This window comes from Diplotaxodon limnothrissa, linkage group LG8 (genome assembly GCF_057381915.1).
Source record: "Diplotaxodon limnothrissa isolate DT_005_m linkage group LG8, D_limnothrissa_male_GT1.1, whole genome shotgun sequence".
In the NCBI taxonomy this organism is placed as follows: Eukaryota; Metazoa; Chordata; class Actinopteri; order Cichliformes; family Cichlidae; genus Diplotaxodon; species Diplotaxodon limnothrissa.
In genome coordinates this window covers 11,700,638-11,718,776 of record NC_140603.1, presented here as the reverse complement: position 1 = coordinate 11,718,776, position 18,139 = coordinate 11,700,638, and the positions used below count along the sequence as shown (strand labels likewise).

Below are 18,139 nucleotides of genomic sequence, written 5' to 3'. Positions count from 1 at the left end.
CAGCACCTCACCTCTGCCACTGCCAACACACACACACACAGCGGCAGGAAGTAACGTAAGTGCACGGCCAGCATCTGCCAGGCAGCACCACCTCCACCTGGACACTGCCAGGAGAAACCTACTCAAAACAATGCCCTCCTAAACTAAAACACCAGGATGTTTGTTTGTTTTTGTTTTTCATTTCTATCACTAATATTAGTATAGTGGAAAATGGGGGAAGGGGGGGTACAAAGGGCTTCTAGCAATATATTTATCACTATCATATAATATCACTAATATAGTGAAAATTAAAAAAAACAGACACATTTTTGGTTTTAGCTCAAATGGGTTGAATGCACTTAAACCTTGTGGATCTAGTTAATATAAAGCATCTAGGAGTTTGCTCACAGGGTTTCCACATAGAACCACATTCATTTTGTTCAACCTTCTTTCCTCTTCCCAGCAGCTTAAAATGGTTTAAAAAATAGTATCTACAGTGGTGTGAAAAAGGAAGCTTTCTTTCTTCAGTCAGTTCTGTGAAAAACTAAGTGCAAGTGATTGTAAAGGTAGCTTGTAGAGCTACCTTTAGGAGCAGTAATTTCAGGTGTTTGCTTTCTGTGTGAGTTTATCAGTCTCTTGCATATTTGTTGGGGAGGTTTGGCCCAAACCTCTTTACAGTGTTGTTTCAGTTTATTGAGGTTTGCAGGCTGTTTCTTATGCTCAGCTCTCTTGAGATCCCGCCACAGCACTTCAGTCAGGCTGAGTGATTGCAGCACCTTTCCTTCCTGTTTCAGTCTTTCTGTTGGAGCTCATATTTGACTCCAGATATTTGCATGTACAGAGGAGTTCACGGCCGACTAAATGACTGCAAGGCTCCCAGATCCTGTGTCTATAAAACAAGCCCAAATCGCCCCTCCACCACCGTGCTTGAAAGCTGGTCTGAGGTGTTTTTGTGCTTGTTCGGGTTTTGCCAAACACGGCACTGTGCATTATGGCCAGACATCTCCACTTTGTTCTTGCCTTGTTCCAAAAGTCTTGTGGTTTGTTCAGATGCAACTTTGGAAACCTAAACCATGCTTCCATGTTTGTTTGTTTGTTTGTTTTCTTGGGGGGGGGGGGGGTAGAAAGGGCTCATGGCAACCTTTCCAAACAAGTCATACTTGTTTTTTTCTAATTGTACTGTCATGAACTTTAATATTTAATGAGTTACTGAAGCCTGCAGAGTCTAAGATGTAGCTCAAGGGTTTTTGTTTTTCAGTTTCTCTGAGCATTGCACGGTTTGACCTCGGAGTAAATGTGCTCTCTTGTGGTATTATGTTAATGCACCTGAATGCTCCAGACCTACAAACTGCCAAAACAGAGGTGCTCACACTTGCTAATGGCCAATGAATCAAGTGCATTAGCAGCTGGCTCCTTCTGACCCTCTTAATTCCAACAGAAGTAGTTGAGGGTGTGCTTAAAAACCTTCTTTGTTTCACACAACTGTAGATTTAACTTTGTTAGCTTGTTTGTGAATTTGTAAATATTTCCTGCTTTATGTTTCCTGCAGGCTTGAAAGCCCTCTATATGCTCATTCACGCAGTGTATTTTTTTGGCCGATAATTTGTTCTACTGTAAAACTTAAAACTATAGGAATTTGTTTTAAGTTCCAGTAATGAACTTTGACTCCAGTAATGTTCCTTTTCTTTAACATGAAGATGGACCACATCATTAACTACAGTCACACCACCAAAAATTCACTATGCAAAATCTAATAAAAGTCTCCAGACTCATTGTATTTAAGCAAAGGAAAAAAAGACTTAATTTAAACTGGCAGGACAGATAAGAGCCTTTGGTTTGCTGCTTTCCTAAACGACAAGTCACTAAAATCTAAAGAAAAAAACATATTACCATTTGAATATATTCTGACCTAAGCCAGTCAAAAATACAATAAAAAAGTTTCACTGACCTGAAACAAAAGAAATTAGGCACATTATAAAACAAAAAGATAAGGAAAAAATGCAAGTAAAGATGGGACTTTCCACAAAGACCAGTGACTAAACAGCTTGGAAGTGAAAAAAATGGGAGCAGGGTATGCAGCTGCTGCAAAAGACACTTTCAAAGCTGTTGATATTACAGACTTTTTATGTGGCTTTATGTTAATAATAATTAGGAATTTCATTCAACTGATAAAGATCTACTCTTTTAACGTGGCTTCCAGGGTTTAATGATCTCAAATTTATGTCAAACCCACCAAGAATGAACACAAAAGATGTTCTTTCTAATAAATAAATAAATAAAACGAAAGCAATGACAATACACAGAAAGAGATGGATTTTACAGGAAGCATTGGCATCACCAAGTCTGGGAATGGAGCCCACATCCTTTTTGCTATGCAGCAATAAAAAAGGCTATATATTCACCCTTAATGCCATTCAACTCAAGTAACCGACACCAGTGAAATGGCTCCAAAAGACTTATGCCAAGAGCCAAATGCATTACGCTTCTGTAAGATCGAAACTGTGGATTTTAAAGATTTGCCACTCAGCTGTTCATTAATGCAGTCATGTGGATTGTTCGGAAATCACTCTGACAGTATCAGACTGTTTAATGCAAACCTCACAGCTGCTTATTACAGTCTTTGTCTCATGATCTCAGCAGCTGTACACTTTGTTATCTTCCTGTGCAGAATTCAAAAGGATTAATTGTCTGATCATCTGAGTGACATTCGGTGTCCTCAGTGAGACTGACTTTAACGTGGTGGGATTTCCCTTTCAGTTTGCCCACACCTGTGTCAGAGGTCCAATTTCATATGTTATTGTTCTGCATATGCACGCCTACGTGCTTATTTAACTCTTTTGATCGTTGTGGTTTTGTTAGTGTTATCCTGTAAGAGCTGGTTTACCTCACACACCTTTTTTTTCTTCCAGCTGTCCCCTGTAGGGGTCGCTACTGCGGATCATCTGCCTCCCATCTGAACCGATCCAGAGCTTTCTGTCACACCAGCCCTCTGCATGAACGTCCTCTCTGGCAGCTCCAAATTTAACATATTTTGTCTAGGGTATCATCCGATGAAGAAGATATCTCAAACATACGTAATAAAAAATGTCTGAACATTTTTGTGTCGACTGTCATGTCTAATTTATTTATAGCCTATACCACACTGAAACAACAGAAGCTGACCCAAAGTGCTTCAAAGACAGGTGCATTTGGATCCCAGGTCTCAAAATAAATAATAAATAAATAAATAATCCAGTTTCAAAATATTTCAAGGTGTTTCCCCCCATGTATTAACTAATTATTATAGAAACTAACAATCACAGTGATTCAGTGGCCCATTAAAATGTGTCAAAAATGTGCTAATTGGTCATGATTCATCTCATAAATCACGACACACCGTTCTCCCCTGCATAAGTGGTCTTTATACGTTAAAGGTATTAATGTTGGTATTGCTATTGTCTGTACTGACCCTCTATTTATTTGGTATATTGTGGAGGTAAGCATCAACGACACAGCTCTCAGTTCTCACTCCTTCTTTATTCGTCTCCAACATCAACTGCGCATATCGCGCCACAAAACACAGGAACACACTTCCTCTACACTGGGTGTGAGTGGAGCCCTCTAGTGGTCCACCACAATATGATCAATACTAACATTTGCAGTACTGCACAAAAGTACTGCAGCACTGCGTTGCTTTTCCCCCCTTTAACCTCTCGAGGTTTATTTCCTCCTTTTTCAAAATAAGAGCACCTGTAGTACTCTTAATCTGAAAAGCAAACCCAAGCCGGAGGTGATTATATTTTGCTTCCGGGCAGTTGTTTATTCATACATTTTCAGCTCCAAGTAGTTTGTAAATAGGCAGCGATATTTATAACCTCGTTACGTACCGGTTATTATTTCTGCCATCTCGTAACTTGCAGGCTTTTCACCAGGACTTCCGCCTCCCGACTACGCTCGCGGTGTTTTCTCTGCAGTTTTACTAGTTAGCTTGTAGCAGGTAACCAGAGCCCAGCAGGTGGACGAGCAGCAGGACGGGAATCACCAATGGCAGCTCGGCAACCCTTCACAGACACGGACACTGCTGATGAAGCAGTGAGGGCGACGTGTGACGATGCAACCACATGCAAAAGGTAACAACATCATTTGGAGTCAGTAAAGGTAACGTAAGGCGAAGAAGTCAAAGGCTAAAGCTCATTCTGCATGAGTCAGTTACCCTGATATTTCAATGCTATCGTTATTTACAGCAACACCATTGAAATACAGAAACTCCTCTCTGGTTGTTGTTGACACAACTAGGCTGTTTAGTAGTATTGTTTGTGGGTTTCTATCATAAGCATCAATTTAATATTTCAATGAGTAATCTGGCTTTGAATGTATGACACAGCTTCATGTAGTATATAAAATCTATGTTATAGGTTTGCTACCAGTAAAGGCTACTGGAAGGACCCTTATATCCAATACTTTGTAAGATCTGTAGGAGACCGAAAGGCCCCTGAAATCAACAGAGGCAAGTAATGAAGCAGCTTTCCTTAAAACCACGTGGCCTTTTATAGCTTGTTGGACAATCTCTGTCTAGTATTTGTAATATAATTTCATAATTTGTCATTTAACATATAAGCTGGTGAAATATAACCAGCTCATAACACTTGTTGTACAGTTTAGTTAGTTTTTGCGTGTCTCATGTGATTTGACAGGTTACTACGCCCGTGTGCAGGGAGTGAACCACCTCCTCGATGCGTTTCTAAGGAAAACACAGTGTGACTGTCAAGTCATCAACCTGGGTGCTGGACTGGATACCACATTTTGGAGGCTAAAGGTTTGCAAGCAATCAGCTTGCTCTAAATCTGATTTTCATTAATCTGTGACTTTAATCATGTCTCATGTTGTGACTTGACTGCATCCAAATACCTTCTATTTGCCCTCAAAAAACTTACTGCTAATCTTGTGTGTTTATATGTGTTATAGGATGAAAACCTCATGCCACGGAAGTTCTTTGAAGTTGACTTTCCAACTGTTGTGGCAAGGAAAATACACAATATAAAGTAAGACAACGTGATTTTTCTGCTGTATTCCAGTCTTTAAAATTCTAAGTTTGAACTTGCATATTAGTCATCGTTTTAGGTTTAATTATCTTAATTTATATCCATTAAATATATAACAAGATCACCCAAGGCTGAACCTTTTGTGCATGCATGCAAGAATCAAATGCCTGGATCTGTGATTTTTCTAGGGGAATGAAGCGAGCCTCATTCAATGATATTTGCATACAGAATGGTTCTTATAACCTCCTCTGCGGATTTAATTATGACTAAATGAAAGGAAAGGGAATGTCATGTTTATATTGGTTTCTTTGGTGACTGTAATGTAGAGGAGCGATCCATAGAGGGAGCTAGAGCCTCTTGTTTCATAAAAAAGATCATTTACAGCTGGGCCACAAAAGGGCTGGAGTAACATCGTAACTGTATTTGCAAAACAAATCAGCCTGTAAGAAAAATTTAAACGCCACATTAATTAATTTACTAACAGGGAATTTGAGTTGAAAAATACACTAAAAGCTACATGCACTTAATGAACTAATAATTATATAGTTCTGATTTGTATATTTATAATGTATAAATACATTTTTAACACTTTGGAACTGAAAATCTCTGCTAGTTTGTATGAACACCTGGATACTTATTTACTGCTGATATTCTGTTTTAATTATGACTTTGCTTTCTTTGATTAGGACAAAACCTCCTCTGTCCAAACCCATCATCGAAACCCACTCAACAGACTCCTTACTGCTAGGTACGCAGTAACTGGTGCAGTTATTTTGGTATCCAGATGATGCTTCAGTGGCTTTAAATACCAATTATATGACTCCAACTCTTTCTAACTGTGGTTCTGTCTTTCTCCAGATGCCCACAGCCTCGAATCAGATCGTTACTGTATCATTGGGGCGGACCTCAGAGACATCTCCAGTTTGGATGAAAAACTGAAAAAGTTTCAACTTAACCCAGAGTATGTGTTATACATTTTTGTATTTTATCTCTTAAATGGAAAAATCTATTTTAAAAAAGCTCCCTATCATTCCACTTTATTAGTACCTTTTACAGCTCTCTATCAGTTGTAATTTGTTTTCGCTCAGGGCCTCAAGAATTGCAACTTATCTCTTTGTTGTGTGTAAGTAGCTGAAGATAACAAGAGGCACCCTACTGATGTGTGTGGCTGCAAAGCAGATGGAATGTCAACCTTCTGCAGCTTGCATGCCACGCCCATAAGGCACGCTTGAGTATGAAACACTAAAACTCAGTCAGACTTAAAATGCGTCTGTATGCTTAGTCATGGTTTTGCTTACATTCTGCTAAACATGCTAACTCGGGGAGCTAGCATGACTCATGAACAGCAGATCTGAGCGCTAATTTGTTCTATTGCGAAACGCGACATGGAAGATTCATTTTAACCGCCATAGTTGTAGTTTATTTATATTATTGTGTTTCTTTGTATGCCACACACCACTGCATTTACAGGTACATGACACATACAACTCTGCAACACACAAAAAGAGCCAGCGAGAAACACAAGCAAAAGTTTTGTCCCTTTAGAAATGATCATTTAAAAATTGCATTTGTGAAATATGCAAGTGTGACACATGTCTCAAATAAATACATTTTAAAAGAAATATTTTACACAGCACTGTAGATTATTTATGACTTATTACAAATGAGCTTTTTTAAGTTTAAAATTATGCAGGATTCTGTTTAAGATCTGTAGAAAAAAATGTTTGAAATAAGAGTTTAGAATATTGTGTCTTGCACTTCCTGTGCGTTAGGAGCCCAAAACTCTTAGTAGAACCATGAGGTCACTGAGCAATTGGGGAGCCTGTAAACGATGTGCAAAATGTACGTTCTTGTCTCTTGCGCACAGAGATTCCTACAGATTTTCTGAACTTTTTGATGTTACTGCCATCAAAAAACGTTTTTCTTACAATGCTACATTTTCTTACTGTGACATTTCTGTGTTCTATTGTGAATAAAATATGGGTTTGTGAGATTTGGAAATCATTTGCTTTTTAATTTTTCATTTACATTTTACACAGTAATTGGCTTTATAAATGAAACACAAAGAACCTTAACAGTGGTGTGCTTTTATGGTTTCCTGTTCTGTCTATTATATGAATGTGTACCTCATAATAGATTATTCATTTTTAAGTTATTGTGTTATTGTGGTTGCCTTTACAACCTTAGACACCACTTTAATACATTTTTTTTTATGAGGAATCTTTACAGCCACCTTCTATCCTTCAGCTGTTTGATATTTAGATTTCAGCTGTAGCATCACTTTACCAGTTGTGTTGAATGAAAATAGGGCATAGAGAGATAAGACAAGGACATTTTTGCAGCAGGGCCAGTGGACCTTTTCGAGATAGCTGGGAACTTTTTTTTTTTTGGCCTAATTTACTATTGAAAGCTTGCATAAGAACAGGAAGCTGTTTTATCCCCATCTACCAGCATTACAGGAATATGAGCACCTTCACTTTTTTCCACTACACTGGATTAAATGAAGACATTTCTGCACATTATATTCTTCTGCATGTGGATAAATGTTTTGTCTTTGCCGAGATCTCACTAAGTGCATTCTTGATATGTTGTTCTTTTACGTGCTGGTCTCGTCTCCAGGTTACCGACATTGCTTCTGTCAGAGTGTGTGCTGGTCTACATGACACCATCTCACTCCTCCAACCTTGTTCACTGGGCAGCAGAAACCTTTCACACTGCCATGTTCATCAACTATGAACAGGTAAACAAATTTAACAACTTCATAATTAAGTACTTGTTTTTTTTTTCCCAAGCATTAGTTGCAAATTCTTTTGTACCTTTCTAGTCATCAACTGTTTGCAACCTAAGTACGACACACTGAGTATTTGAAATGCTTCATGTAGATTGGAGCTGAGTAACAGGGAGCAAAATGTGATTTATGCGCTGTCTTTGTGTCCAGGTCAACATGAGCGATCGATTTGGTCAAGTGATGATCGAGAACCTGCAGCGTCGCCAGTGCACCCTGGCGGGAGTGGAGGCCTGCCAGACTCTGGACTCTCAGGTAACCTCCATCTCATCAGTGACTTTGTTAGCATCAATACACATCATGAGGGATTATGAGCAGGTTAACTAGCTGTCAAGTTTTAGACAGACCCCCAACAAGTTGAGTCCCCTCACTCAGCCTGGAGAAGGTTTTTTTCTCTTGTTAAAAATGAGTTTTTCCTTCCCACTGTTGCCAAGTACTTGCTCACATGGGGTCGGCTGATTTTGGAGGTTTTCTCTTTATTATTGTGAGGTCTTTACCTTACAATAATAAAGCTCCTTATATAAAATTGAATTGAACATCCAAGAGATGCTGTGTACACTAACAAATGACACTGCGTTGCTGGTTGTATTATTTATTTTGTTTTGGGAGGACATTAATTTGTCTTCGTTTGCAGAAGGATCGGTTTCTGAAAACTGGCTGGGAACACGTTGACGCTCTAGATATGATGACGGTCTACACTATGCTCCCTCAGGATGATGTGGCAAGGTAATGCAGGCAGTATCAAGAATCTTGAGGCAACTGTTGTTGCTATTTGGGGCTATATAAATGCTTTCTCTATGGAAGGATGGATATCTGCTTATCTGATATCTGCTATCTGGTCTGTGCTTCTGTAGAAATTACCCAAACACTTATTATGTAACTCTATGTAATGTTTGGTTACGTTATGTCATGATGCACTAAAGTACTGTCAGAGTGCTGGCTCTGCACCAGCAATGGCTCTGCGTTGGTGGAAAAGAGTTTATTTTACTGTCTTTTTTTCCCCATCTCCACCTGTGTGTGGATGGTGGAGGGATTTCTAGTATTCAGGTCCTCTAACATATCAACATATAGCTGCTTTATTTATCTTGGTTAAATAAAGCAGCTCAGCTGTGCTGAAGCAGACGATTCTGAACTTATTTGAATGCTTTAAATGTTTATAACCCTTTTCACTTTTCCGATACGGATATTACAAGTTAGCTCATTTGCAGTTGGTAAATGGAAGTGCTGTGAATGCCGTGGCAGAGTCATGATTTACACATTTTGGTAAATTTCCAGGGCCATTTACCCGAAATTCGCTTCTTGTCGTCCATGAACTCGTGACCTTGCTGACTCATTAAAACACTCTTTTATTTCAAATCCTTCCCCTTTCTCCACCTCTCTGCTCTTTTCCCACAGTGCTTTCACTTCCTTATTTTACCATTATACATTTACACTGGATTAAGTAAGCAAATATATATTTAGCAAATCAAATGTTCCACATTTTTTCCTCATTTTCAGCTATGAATTCATCTTTATCTGTTTTTTTTTAAATATGGAAATGTTTTTAAAATTGTTTCACTTAATTATGTCTTATGTCTTTATATACATTAGTTGAGTTTTATGTGATTTTTAGCTCATTAAAGAATTTTTAAGCTTAATCTATATCTCCAGTTTTCTTATTGTCGATAGGTCCGGCTTTGGTGGTTACGTTTGATACTCGCCGAGCGTAGAGTGCACTTGCTCGGGTTCTTGTCTTGCTTCTTCATCTTAATCCAGTTAAATTGCGACTGTTACCATTTTATGCGCTAGTAAAGCTGCCAGTGAAAGCCAGTAAAGTTTGAAGTCCTGACATTATAATTGATGTCCATTTTTATGGATTCTCTGACTGGAGATAACGAGAATATTGAATATTGTATATGGAATGTTGTGGAGTTTTACTATGAGGAATTCATCTGGAAAAAGCCTCGGTGAAAGGTATTTATAGGATTGTTGCATTATCCAGTACTGTGAATCAAGCCCCCCCGATTTATTTATATTGTTTTTTGAGTGCAGCAATCTATTGAAACCTAGTTTGAAATCATTCAGTGTTGCTTCAGTTTAGCTTTTTTAAGGTCCCGCCACAGTCTACATGACTGTAGCTTCCTGAAATGAAAAGTCACATTTTAAGACAAAGTCTTGAGTAGATTTTCATTTCTTTCAGAATTGAGCGTCTGGAGTTCTTGGATGAGAAGGAACTGTTGCAACAACTTCTTCAGCACTACAATATCTGCTGGGCCACCAAGGATAAGCTTAATCTGGGTAATGCACACTTTAATGTTAGCCTTATGAATGGACACGTAAGCTGTGAGAGGACATCAAAGTGACAGACGCTATGTTTCAGGATGTTCTCTGACTACAATGGTGACAAACTGACTGTCAGCGTATTTACTTTGTCGTACTCGTGCGTGTTTTTCAGATCCCCCGCTCATCAGTTTGAATGTCTGCTGTGGCCATTAACAAGAACAGGTCATGTTCTCTTTCCACAGGTCTCTCTCAGTTGGCGTTTTGAGCATTAAATTGCGCCACTTTTTGTGTGTGTCCGCCAAAACCAACAGCGGGAGAAGACGTGTTAAAGGAGGCCTAAGGAAAGAGGAAGTCATTAATTCTCTGCCGAGCCCCGCATCTGGGATTTGTTCCGGTGTGAAAAGTCCCGGCCTCAGCAAAATGCAGTTTCACAAGCATCCTTGATATCCCTGTATGTGTCGAAGACATGATGAGAATTGTGAACATGTCCAAAACATCAACAAATCTGCTCTTGTGTGATGGAGATGAAAGAATGTATTAAGAATCACAGATGTTACTTATTTGTGCTTTCCTGATTTTCATGTGCCATTTTAATTTAATTTATTGATCAGATTATTACTTGCATGCCATAAATAGTGAAATACATACAAATGCTCGTTAATTTCACATTTACCTGCAAAATGTTGACCCTAGCTGAGAGAAAGTGACAGATTAGTTTGTTATTGATTATATTTGATGATCAATCAAGTGCAGATAATTAAAGAAAATCTTTTGTGTAAGATGTCGTTGAACTGTCAGTTATCTACTTTGTTATGGACGTCATATCTGAACGATTATGTTTAAAGCCTTGGCTTATCCAGAGTGCGTGCGATATTCTTGGGAGTGAACACCACGATAAGTTCTGAGAATTCTTGATTGCATTAATTGCGCAGGTAGACTTTGTGTTGGGTTGTATCATTGACTGATGACTTTATTTAGGGGACCTTATAGATCATAAAAGTTACTTATTTATTTGTATTGGTATCTGTAGGCTTATTGATGAGCTTAGGTTCAGCAATAAAAAAAAAAAAAAAACACAACTAAACATTGTGATTGTGTAACAGGACCTTCACCCTGACTACTTTGATGTTCCACGACAAGACTAATCATTTAACAAGCTCATCTTAAATATTTTGGCAGTATAAAAAATTGCAGGCAGGAGGGGCATCACAGCGAAAACGCATGGACGCATTTCCCTTTTGCATCATCATATGTGTGGCTTATATACAGAACTATATGCTGATCGTACTGTAGTCCACCAGTGGAAGTGGAGGGAGTCAAGCACAGGGCAGAAGGTTTCAAATACAGCATGTCAGGGCTAGAAAGTAAGACAGAGGTCTTCACAGTAACCGAAATGGGGGAGCCGAAGGTGGAGAAAGACATTGGCAACAGAAGTAAGATACGATGCAAATATGAGCTGTACGTGCAGCCCTGTCTGGCTGAGCTGTTGGGAACCTGCTTGTTCGTATTTGTGGGGTGTGCCTCTGTTATCGGGAACGTGGAAACGGGTGTCATCCAGCCTGCCGTGGCACATGGACTGGCCCTGGGAGTGCTGATCACAGTGTTTGGACAAATCAGGTACAGATTTATTATATACTGTTTTTTCTTCTTGTTCTTACAGTATTAAAATAGAATTTTGGGGGGATTTTGGTTAGTGTAAAAGCAAAGAAAAAAGAAATTTATGGATATTTTTAGGATTTAGTGCTTAGAGTAAAAAGCCCTAACTTGTAGAAGTTGCTTTAATTTAAAGAGCATCTAGGTGTTGGAAACCACAGCAAAAAAAACCCTTTTAAAAATATTCTGATGCATTTTTTTGTCACACTTTGTATTGCCTCAGTTTGATACAACAAAGGTAGCACACACATAAACACATTATTCAAATGCTCTTTTCATCCCACTCTATTCTTTGATCCTTTTTCATCTATTCATCCATTTTTGACGGACAGTTGTGACTGCTTGATCACTTTATAGACTAAAATTAATTCCAATTCTTGCAGTGGGGGACACTTTAATCCTGCAGTGTCGCTGAGCGTCTACCTGTGCGGGGGGATGAAGCTGATTTTGCTCGTACCTTACATTGTAGCTCAGATGGCCGGAGGAGTGGTTGGTGCTTTTTTGTCAAAGGTAAGATATAGTCTAAATAAAAGATGAAATACTAAAGACGCAAATTCATTATAAGTCAAGATGTTAAATTTTGTCGTCAGTCTAATTGTTGATTTTTTTTAACTAAATGCTAAAATGCAAAAAATGTTATTTCATGCACTGCCAGTGTGGAAAATTTGTTTTTCTTTGTAATCATTGGCCTTTAGATAGTGGTAAGAAGATGTCAACAATATGTTTAGGGTTTTATTTTGTTACAAATAGTTTTCTGTAAGTTGTGCAAATCACTATATATTTCATTTAATTATGTTATTTCTATATTTCAATGTAAAAGTTAAAAAAAAACTTGCAATGCAGAAATAATAATAATTAATAAATGAATTAACTAATTAACTGATGGAGTGATATGTTTTAAAATCTGTAAAAATCAGTCAAAATGGGCTCTCAAGACTTGAATTTTCATTTTTTCATCATTTTTACTTTGATCTTAGTTTTGAGTAAGTCAGCGTTTGTTTATTCTGGCATGACTCTAATGTTTTGTCATGTAAAATGTGAATTTACAAGGTTATGTCATCATTTTTACATCATTGAACCCAATATTTTCGACTTGCTGTGTATAAATATGGATGACACACTATGACAGTTCAGAATTGTGATTTCTGATTACTTACCAAGCAGCACTTTGACTTCAAGATTGATAACATCATTGACTTGACCTTATCAAGACTGAGCCAAAAACATTTACCATACAAGATTGTAATTTAAGATCATTAAATGATATTTTGATTTACTGAAAAAAGAGTTAAGGTTCCAGTCATGTTATATCCTATGTGTTCTACTTGTTGTGCTTTTAGGCAGTGTATCCCTCTAATAACTATACCGCTTCCCTCGGAGGAGCCTTTAAAGTGGTCTCTGCTGACGCTGGTAGATCCACCCTGGTAGAAATGTTGTTGACCCTGATCCTCACCATGGTGGTGTGCCTGGGGGCCGTCAACAGGAGAACCCAAACAGACGGGGTTCCTTTTTGCATTGGCCTCACTGTGGCTGCCAACATACTTGCTGGGTAAGAATCTCAGGAGGAATCACTGGGAGCTAGACTCTGATCACTATTAGGGCATTGATAGGAGCCGTGGTTTCAGATTTAAAATAATAATAATAATAAAAAAAGGTCTACTTGTTTATTTTGTCCTGCTTTTGGTTGACTTTTGTAATAAGTACTGAAAAGGAGAAAAAGTAAAATTCAAAATGGCAGAACCTAAAGATACTGGTTCTTATTATAGCCCAGGGGGTCTCAGACTGTGGGGCAGTGCCACCTTGGGGGGTGTTGCTAATGGGGGGGAATGAAAGTGAAACTAGTATGATATGATAATATGATTTTTTTTTTTAGGGAAAATAAACAAGAGCGTTCTACTGCTACTACATCATCTTTTTACTTTACTAAAATTAAACTTTTTTTTTTTTAACTTAAATCACTGATACAAATTAAAAGATGTAGGGTGTGAACTTCTTTCAGCTCATAAAGCAAGACATGGCAGCAAAGGTCTGAGAACCACTGGAACAGGTTAATCTCTGTTTCCTCTAATGTATCCTCATGAGTTTATTAACTTCGTCAAGTTTCCCTTTTAAATGAGTCTTTATGTCATGCACAAGCATGTGGACCATTATCCCATTGCTTGTATATCCTGTTTTTCTTGCATGAGAAGTGTGCTGCTGATCTGCATCACTGATCTCCAGCTGTATTAACGTGTTGGTTTGTCATGACTGTTATTTCAGAGGGACTTTGTCTGGAGCTTGCATGAACCCTGCCCGTGCCTTTGGTCCTGCCATGGCTGCCAACCACTGGGACAATCACTGGGTCTTCTGGGTTGGACCCGTTGCTGGTGCACTGCTAACTGTCAGCATCATCAGGTAAAGATTCAGGACATGTTATTTGCTTTTGCGTCCAAAAGTCAAACGTGCACATTTCACATATGTCTAGTATAGATTTGTAGTTCCTCGTAAAAAAGGCCATATTCATGTAGCATTGCAGTACTACTGTTGGGATGAAAGTGGGTGGCAAGTCAGTTCAAGTACGATAGTCAGCCACAATATTACGTTCACCTTTTTAAATACTCTTAGTATTTCGGTAGGTCTTATTTATTTATTATTAGTTACTTCTGCAAGGCCAATCATAATGCTTAAGTATTAAATCCTTCTTAACCATTTATAGACCCAACACACCTACTACACTGGAACTCCTGGGGTCTTATGAGAAACACTTTGCAGTTACATTAAGTCTCTCTAATGTTGTTTCTATTTAGATTATGCCTCTTTGAAGAATCTGTGTATTCAGAATACACACATCCTACAAAAGATGGAATATGTGTAAAAAGCACACAGTGGCTTTGTACCACATCATGTGCATTTTAGCAAATCTTTCTTAGATGAATGAAAGGTCATGACAATAAATGGATAATAAATGTGATGGAAACAACCAGTAAAGATTATCTTTTTTCGCAGGTTGTTGATCGGTGACCATAAAACTCGAGTTGTGCTAAAGTGAAGGCCTAATTCATTAAAGAGGACTGCAGAGACCACAACCAGTTGATGGGTATCTTGGCATCTTTTCCATTCGGATGGTCATACATTTCTCAGCAACATGGGAAGAATCTGTGCCTACAGATATCCACCATAACTGTTGGCTTCTATTGTTTGGCTGGAAAAAGTCCAGGCATATTTAACAATAAAAGTTTCTTTCAAACGCTCACACTGTCTGCTCTCTGCACTACTTAGTTGAGTCTTTTGTATTTGTTTGAATCAAAGTCCCACATGGCAAGGAGTATTTTAATAGTTTTATTACTTAAATGACGGTACAAGGACAGGCCAGTGGCTTAAAATATAAAGGCAGATTAGAATCATAAACTGGTGTACTTCGATCCAATGATACTTGAAACGTAGATTCTTTTTTTTCTTTTTTTTTAAGACAAAATACTCCGTTGCAAGTGAAAATTTCATAATCAAAATGAACAAAAGTCTTGAGTCACTCATTGTAAATCTCGTTGGGGAATTATTGAAACGTGCTAATACATGTTGATGAAAGACAGCATATAACGAAAAAACCTAGCTTGTACAATTCTGTTGAGTTTGAAAGTAAAAGGACTGCTTCTTATGTAGCGCTTTTATACTCTGCCTAGGTAGACCAGCCCATGACTGATAGTGTCCACTGTGTGTGTTTCTATACACGTATGCTTTTACTGCAGTGGTGGTGTGAGGTTAATAAATGAAGCCTTTGCCAATCAGATGCCTTAAACATGTTACTGCGTGGCGGATCAAAATCTGACTGTTCTTGTCTGTCTTCATAATTCCATCAATGTTGACAAGATCCTCAACACCACTGGCTCTCCAAACCATGACAGAGCCTCCACCTGTTTTACAGATGGCTGTAAGCACTCGCTGTTGGACCTCTCTCCTGACCTGCTTCAATTCTCAATTCAACACACCATAAAACCCGTTCCCGCCGTTTTTCAGTCCAGTTCTCGTGTAAGCTAGCATGCCTTAGCCTTTTCTCCCTCCTTTCCAGTCTCCAGTTTCCAGCCAGTCTTCCACAGAGACCATTTCTGATGAGGCTTCAGTGAACAGGCCTTTGTCAAGTCTTAAGGACATGACTTTCAGATACTGTTCCCCTACTGTTGATTGTTTTTTAGGTTTTAGCCTGCCACTTCTTGTTTTTGTCCTCCACAGAATGCTGAGATATGTCAGGCTTTTAGCTAATAGCTCTTTGGTAATCAGCTTCGTGGAGCAAAACTATAATTTTATGCCCGTCAAACCATGTCAGCATCATTTAACTGTACAAATAGAAATAAATAATGTCTTGATGCATGCTCAATCATTCAGGTAAGTAAATCCCAAAAGGTTTGATTCTGTTCATCTGGACATAGCATTGCGCTACGCTGAAAATGCTATGTTGCGCTACGCTATGCTGAAAATGCTACGTCCAGATGAACAGAATCAACCTTTTGGAAGGAATAAATGATGTGTTTTTCAACAGGTTGCTATTAGCAAAGTGCCTAAAGATTTAAAATAGGTTATTTGTTAACTCGTGTTTTATGTGAAAACCCAACACTGGTTCATCCCTTGAGTTATGTGCTTTTTTAAGTGGTTAGATAAATCACGACTCACGAGTCAGTGTTAAGTGGCTCTGGTTTTCTCTGAAAATGCTCAGGTACAAGCAGTTGACTAAAAGTGAGTGAAAAAGCAGTCAATGTCCAAGAAAAACTTTGAAAGACCTTTAGGAAGCCCGGAGAACTTCCAGACCAAAAAACAATAAAGTCTGTCCTTGGGAGAAAGATATAAAAAAAGATAAAAAGAAATGAGACATTTGCACAGTACTGGATTTAAGATAGGAAAAAAGGTGGATGTACAATTACTCCGTTGAAGAATGCTGTCAATAGATGTGTTGTATAATACACATAACATTATAGTACAATCTTATCACTATAATCTTTTGATCTCCATCTCATAATCTTATCTAACCTCACTGTGAGATGTGATAAGATTGAAGAAACAGGTTGTACGAATTAAAAACAGAAATAGTAAACTTCAAGGAAAACAAGTTGGGTCGCAACACCTTCTAGTGTTTTGTAAGTAAGCTTTAGTCAATCAATCAATCAATGAAACAATCAAGAAATCTAACTTACTTATTTACTAAGTCCTATTGTGTCACGTACTGAACTGGAGGCTGCTATACATGTATTTATTTAATCACATTTGGACTACTGTAATTGATCATTTATAAGTCTAAGCAAAAACTCCCTGGAACATCTGCAGGTTGTTCAAAACGCTGCAGCAAGGCTTCTGACCAAAGTACTCGCATGTGACGCCATTGCTAATACAGCTCCATTGGCTCCATTTTAAGATTCTGGTTCTGACTTTTAGAGCTCTTCATGGACAAGCACCAGCTTAGATTATTGAACTTCTACAGCCCTGTGTCCCTAGCAGGTCCGTGAGGTCATGTGATCAGGGCCTATTTGTTATACAGCAGGGTTAGGCAACTCCAGGCCTCGAGGGCAGGTTTTAGATATCACCCCGGGTCAACACACCTGAATCAAATGATTAGTTCATTACCAGGCATCTGGAGAACTTCAAGACATGTTGAGGAGGTCGTTTAAATTTTTTTAATTGGACACATCTAAAATCTGCAGGACACCGGCACTTGAGGCCTGGAGTTGCCCACCCCTGTTATACAGCAAACAAGGCTGTGAAATCAGGGAGACAGAGCTTTTGACACTGTGGCCCCCACATTAAGGAACTCTCTTCCTGTGAGCTTGAGATCTGTGGATTCAGTAGTCTCTTTAAAAAAAAAACCCAACAACTTAAAAACTCATCTTTTTGGAATTGCATTTGGTTAATTTTTTGTCTTTGTTTTAAATGCCCTGGTATTTGTCACAGTATTCAGAAGCAGAACATAAGGTAAGGCACACTGATACAAAACTAAACATTAACCTAAACTGGGAGAACTAAAAAAACAACATGAAGAACCCTGACATGAAACTGGACAAGAAACTTGGAAACATGGCAAGAAACAACAGATGACCTGACAAGGAATGGATGAAAACAAACAGATTAAATACACACAGGAGGTGATCAGGGGAAGTAGAAACAGCTGACACAAATGAACATAACTACCTCACAGGGGAAAAGTAAACACATTGAACAGAGAAACAAGAGACTTTCAAAATAAAACAGGAAACAGAGAAATGAAGACGTGACACACAAGCTTGATGACATGTAACACGCAGACAAGAAATACGACATATTGACACTGAAGACAAGAGAAGACTTATAAATGTTATAAAAGTAGTAAAACGAGAATGAAACTCGACTAAATCCTAACTACTAGCGGCAACACAAGAACTTAACATATTTCCAACAATATAAGGAAACAAAAATACAAAACAAAGTCAAAACAGCACAG

General features: G+C 38.3%; 2 protein-coding genes across 2 annotated transcripts; both read left to right on the top strand.

Annotated features, from left to right (window-relative positions):
• Positions 1 to 3,800: 3,800 nt before the first annotated feature.
• lcmt1 (leucine carboxyl methyltransferase 1) lies at positions 3,801 to 10,789 on the top strand. Its single transcript, XM_085361264.1, has 11 exons — positions 3,801 to 4,088; positions 4,374 to 4,465; positions 4,653 to 4,774; positions 4,924 to 5,000; positions 5,687 to 5,748; positions 5,859 to 5,961; positions 7,620 to 7,740; positions 7,939 to 8,040; positions 8,420 to 8,511; positions 9,965 to 10,062; positions 10,290 to 10,789. The coding sequence occupies exons 1-11, from the start codon at positions 4,003 to 4,005 to the stop codon at positions 10,310 to 10,312; spliced, it is 978 nt and encodes a 325-aa protein (XP_085217390.1). The 5' UTR covers positions 3,801 to 4,002; the 3' UTR covers positions 10,313 to 10,789.
• A 606-nt stretch (positions 10,790 to 11,395) lies between these two features.
• On the top strand, positions 11,396 to 14,728 carry LOC146626365 (aquaporin-8-like). The gene is made up of 5 exons (XM_085361262.1): positions 11,396 to 11,664; positions 12,084 to 12,210; positions 13,041 to 13,249; positions 13,960 to 14,094; positions 14,686 to 14,728. Exons 1-5 carry the CDS (start codon positions 11,396 to 11,398, stop codon positions 14,726 to 14,728), a joined length of 783 nt encoding a protein of 260 aa, XP_085217388.1.
• Positions 14,729 to 18,139: the final 3,411 nt, after the last annotated feature.